This window comes from Oryzias melastigma, linkage group LG2, assembly GCF_002922805.2.
Source record: "Oryzias melastigma strain HK-1 linkage group LG2, ASM292280v2, whole genome shotgun sequence".
NCBI lineage: Eukaryota > Metazoa > Chordata > Actinopteri > Beloniformes > Adrianichthyidae > Oryzias > Oryzias melastigma.
Window position 1 is genome coordinate 7,245,874 of NC_050513.1, and position 5,546 is coordinate 7,251,419.

Consider the following 5,546-nt stretch of genomic DNA (forward strand, 5'->3'; position numbering starts at 1 on the left):
TACCCCGCCTTCGCCCATCAGTAGCCGGGATAGGCTCCGGCACCCCCGCGACCCCGAATGGGACAAAGCGGTCAAGAAGATGGATGGATGGATATATATATAGCAAAGTCTTACAGAAACATTCAAAACTAGGTAAATAGTATATGGCGAATACTTGTATAGCGCTTTCTACCCTCCTTCGAGGGCCCAAAGCGCTTCACAGTCACAGACCCATTCACCACCAGCTAAGTCATAATTATTGACTGTCTTTTAGAAAAGGACACACCATCCCGTCCCTCTTCGCATAATAGCCGCTGGTCCCAGAAAGCCAAAATCCCATAGACTTCTATAGAGAAATAAGCAGCTATTACTCAGTCAATATATTTATTAGAACAACCATTCTTGCTATGGTGTCTCTTTTTAATATGTTCTTTCAAAGCCTACTATTTTTATCATGATACTAGTTATTCAAGTTATAAGCTGACCAATCAGATGACTCAGTAAGAGTATGTGGTGACCCTCAATTCAAACTTTAGAAACATTTGACAGATTCTCCCCTATCCCGCTTTCCATAAAAGGGGTGTGGCTTTCCAACAATCTGACTCCTGATTGATAAGAGTGGTTGCCATAGAAATGATGACTCAGACAGACCAATCACTGCTTACTAACAATCTTCTGGTTCCAATAAGGCAACATCCGTACCGCGGAAAAATGACTTCATTTTGTTGGATCAAAAGGTGTTTGTCCATCTCTATTTATGTCAGTGGTTAGAATACATTGTTGCTCTCATGTAACGGTCGCCACTAACAGTCTGCCTTCTCCCTATAGACACCCTTTGCTTTTAAGTTTCCCCCAAAAAGTGTCTTCTTCACAACATAAAACGGCCATAATTGAGTCAGAACAAATGTCTAAAAGCAGCATTGGTAGCTGAAATGGAGTAGAACAAAGAAGCTAGAAAAAAAAGTAAAATAAATGTCCCTACTATTATCTCAATTTAAAACTTGATGTGGTACATGCTGACCTTTGATTAAGACATTTCTTGATAAAAAGCGAGTCAGGCCATGGTACAAACTACTGCTAATCACTAATAACTTCCACGACAAGTTTGACAGTTTAATTTTAGCTTTATTTGATTTTCGGTGTACTTTTAAAACAATGTTAAGTAATAGTATTTATACAGACCAAATCAAGGTAGAAAAAATAGGCTTTATAAAGATAATAAAGAAACATTTTAAAATATTGCCTTAATGAAACTGTCTGCAACAACGAGCAACAACCTTTTGAGCCGTACTCAAATTTTCAGGCTGTCATTATGCAATTCTAACATCATTAGGCTCTGTTTTATTTAGTTTTGTTTGCCCTGAGCTAAAAATGAAAATGTCAAAGCCATTTTTCAGGACAACTAAAGGTTGTTTCTTTGTTGTTTATTTTATACAGCTGAGATTTTCTGTAAAAGAGTCTCCAGTTGCTGTTTGCCAAATGGTTCCAGTCATGAAACTGATGAATCGAAAAGCACACTGAGCAGAAAATAAGTTTTTGCAACTTAATACCAACATAAATCCTTAAAAACTCAACATACCAATGTAGCTGTGAGCCCCACTTCTTTTTGTTAGGATTTCTGTTTCCTATAATCCTTCTATCCTGATGTTATCTGATGTTAGAACCTGAGAAAATACTACAACCACATAGGGGCACTTCCCAATGTCTTTGGGTGCAGAAAATTCACGATAAATGAACAAAATTTAAAAAATGTTGTTCAAAGGAGTCGCTATGACGACCCATAGTTTAGTAGTCGAAGTACTGTAAAATGTTTAAAAAGAAAAAAAAAGAAACAGCCAAAAGTGTCGTTTTCAACTGTAAGTTAAATAATTTCTCAAATGATTTACCGATGACCAATTTTTTTTAGCATTTATTTAGCACTTTAACACTTTAAAATAAAACAATCAAAGCAGCCTCTAACCTTCTTAATTTCCTTTAAATGTGTTTCTTTTGACCTACTTTTTTTAAAAAAAAAGTACATATATTTTAAAAATATGTATATGTTTTAGCTACTTTTTCCATGACATTATTATAAATGTAATTTGTTAAAGAAACATGGGCCCCAACACTATTCTCTGTGGAACTCCACAAGTAACACGAGAGACACTTTCATGACTTTATTCCAAAAAAAAAAAAAAAAAAAGTTTTTTACGCTGTTATAAGCCACACAATAAACTATAATAAACCCAAATTTACTTTTGATTTTTTTCACATTATGATTAACCATACCTGAATGTGTTTTTGAAGCTTTACTTAATGTTCTATAAACAGTACAGATGCGGTTTGTGTCGATGGTCGCACAAGAAAAAGTATCATGTCATTGACAAACGTGCGAACATATTTACTAATTCTGATGTTATTTTCTTTCTAATAGAACACTTTCTTTTTAAATTCTGAAGCGAAGAAAAACATCTTCATGTTGCGTCAAATTAATGCATAGACATGACTGAACTTCTTGGAATTATATTATTTGTGTAAAATAAGAATTACTGTAGTTCAAAGAGCAACAGCTGCAGTGTTAAAGGGTTCAACCTAATTTATTAGGTAAATAGGATTGCACTTTGCACTTAAATTTTAAAAGTTAAATGTCAATAAAGGTTTCCAAAGGATCAGATTATAACAACAGCCAGCAAAAAAAGTAAAGTATGCGTAAATCCAAAAGTCATTTTTCTGAACAAAATGAGTAAATGCAGCAGCATTCCTAATAATAACAATAATAATACCCATCAGTCTATGATACAAGCTGAATAGTAGATGGGAATCCTTTTAGCCCTCTGCTGTCAACTTGGAAATATGACTAATTACAGACTTCTGATACTAAGAAAAACAAAAGAATCTCTCATTTTTCTCAGCTTTTGTTTCCAGTCCTTTTCAAACGTGTGCTTTATTAATGCACTAATACACAAGACAAGTATGCTGAAGCTTCTAGAAATGTCAAAAGCCAAAAGAAAACTGAATTTAGCAAAAATCCACCCATTCTTCAAACTATTTAGGGTACGCCCCCTCCATAAACCAAAGTAAATGATTCCAACTATGATTTTCTTGGTAACCGAAGTACACAAAGAACCAGAACAGCCTGAAAAATCAATCGTCAAAGCCAGGAGTAACCCAGTGAAGTAATCATTGAGTCATTCTATTGATCCCCACCTGCCTACACATCCAAACACACCTCCCACCTGTTCTCTAAGGCTGTCCACAAATCATGAAAACTCTGCCTTGTTTGAGTACAAGATCAGAGCGGACCAGCTGTCTTAAAAAGGTTCAGCAGCCCTTCGCCTCTAATGACAGTCATCATGGCCGCACCTGTGCGGGCAGTCGCCTGTGAAGAGGTGTTGATGTGGAAGTAGTGACTGGTACCTAAAAAAAAAACTCCTCTTCACAGGGATAGAGGGTGGCAAAGGCCAGTAATTTCCCACTGCAATTTAGGTCATCGTCAGCTGATATTTTAAGATACAATAGCCTGAAGTTACTCTCCTGCATGTGTGAGGGGAAAAAAGAAATGCAATCAGAACACCCTGATAGCTGTCTGCACCCTCCGAGGATAGAGGTTAACAAGGGAATCCTGCATGTTTGCACGTGGTGCACAACTCACCATGTTGACTTCTGACACCATGTCTATGCTGGCCACGTCTATGCTCATGCCGACTGCAACAGGGGGACCTGGAAGAGGTTAAACAGCTTGATTATGCATGCATACAGCCTCTGCACCTGACCACAACACTGAGGATGGCGCCAAAAATCAAGCTCCGAGAATGATGGAGATGGTGCTGATAATGGGATGAGGGGACGGGGTCGGTACCTCCAAAGTCCGGTCTCAGTCGGATGTCGTACCCCTTCAGTAGTTTATCCACCGTCTGCTTCACGATGGACATGTTGCCCGGTTCGTTGACGCTGAAACGACATAAAGACACATCAGCCTGAGCAAATAACCTTGACAGCCTCCCCTCATTTAGACTACAATAAAAATAGACTCACCTTTTGGCGCAGCACACAATCGAACCGATAACCAGCGCCGACAGGACGCGTATTTGCCGAACCCTGTGCGGAGCGTTCATCCTCCCTCCCTTAATTGGCTTTTAATTGTTGATTTAACCCCCCCGGTGTTTACAGTCGCGGGCAACTGCAACGAGCCTCCCCCCCTCCCCCTTCTTCCAATCAACAGTCTACCAAATCCAGAGTACATCCATTGATCGCCTTCCCCCCCGAGAGAATAAAAAAACTAGGGGGAGGGAAGAAGAAGAAGAAGAAGAAAAAGGGGGGAGAAAGTCGATCGGGAAAAAGTCGCGGCCGGAGTCACATGTGAACCACGGCGGTGTTGAGGCTCACATCGCCTCCGCGCGCCCGAGAACTGCTTCCGCTCCGTCCGTCTTTGACTGGGTCTGACTGAGAGAGAGGATCCTACATGCTGGAGCTCGAGCGCATATTGATGAGGAGGGATGCGTTCAGGGACTGCTGCTGCTGCTGCTGCTGGTGGCGGCGGCGGTGAAGGCACTCAGCTCGTTCAAATCAAAGCCCAACACTTAATACACTGTAAAAAATGTCGGGTACCAGCAACTGAGAGTGTGAAAGCTTCTATTTAATAAACCGAGGCACATCCGTCAAAGTCAAGGCCCGGGGGCCGGGTCCGGTCCTCTGGGTAATTTTATCCGGCCCTCCAGATCATTTTATTTTATTGTTATTAATGACCGGATGTTAACTTGTGCTCATTTCTTACTCGTATCATTTGGACAAAATATATTTTTACAGAGAGTAAAATATTTAAATTTATTTAAGATTTAAGCTGATTTATTCTGGAATAAAATACCTGCATTTTTATTATTCATATTAAGAAAACTTTTTAAGCTATAATAAATTCCTCAAAACGAATACTACACACCTTTACTGACAATCAAGTTACATTAATTTTAATAATTTGATCTCTCACTTTTGATGTTTTTCAATAAAAAACTGATACTTTTTTAAAGAGCTTTTTTCTTTATTAAATAACAAACTCAACTAACCAAGTTCCTCCTCTTAAAGTTGTACACAGCAGAAAACACACACAACGTCCTGCTTTATTCAGCTACTTTTTTGATAACCGGAATGTTTTTGTTTGCAATTTATTAGTTGTACTTTTAGGTTTGTGCTTGTGTCTATTAAAAAACACACATATATTAAAAAATCTGTGTAATTATATGAATTTACCCAAGTTTTAAAACATATTTTAATTTATAATTCATTTGGTTTACTTCAGTAAAACCTCAGCGTAAATTAATATATACATATTTAAATGTCTAATTATTAATTTTCTAATTTATCTAAATGTTTTGGAGCACAAAAGAAGAGTAAAATAATTCTCAAATATTATTTTTTTTAATATTTTTTTTTACTAAGAGTATTTTTACAGTGCACCTCACACCCTCAGCCCCTTTCCCCAGCGTTTCCAGTGAAAATGGCGGGACCCAAACATTACGAGACGACACGTAATGCGAGCATTTACCAATCCACCAATAGAGTCCCGCAGCCTGAGCAGCCTGTCAGTCGCCTGG

The 5,546-nt window shown here is 38.3% G+C and overlaps 1 protein-coding gene across 2 annotated transcripts in view; it reads right to left on the reverse strand.

The window, feature by feature from the left end:
- The window catches only part of LOC112160021 (gamma-aminobutyric acid receptor subunit beta-3), a 56,698-nt gene extending 51,951 nt beyond the window's left edge, over positions 1-4,747 (reverse strand). The window contains exons 1-3 of one of the 2 annotated variants that reach the window (XM_024294330.2): positions 3,994-4,747; positions 3,818-3,909; positions 3,611-3,678 (exon numbers count right to left, since the gene is read on the reverse strand). In XM_024294330.2, the coding sequence (XP_024150098.1) occupies positions 3,611-3,678; positions 3,818-3,909; positions 3,994-4,073 (240 nt within the window). In that variant the 5' untranslated portion in view covers positions 4,074-4,747. The remainder of the gene's footprint in view (positions 1-3,610; positions 3,679-3,817; positions 3,910-3,993) is intronic. The other variant, XM_036215496.1, reaches the window with a different exon arrangement.
- Between the last annotated feature and the right edge of the window lie 799 nt (positions 4,748-5,546).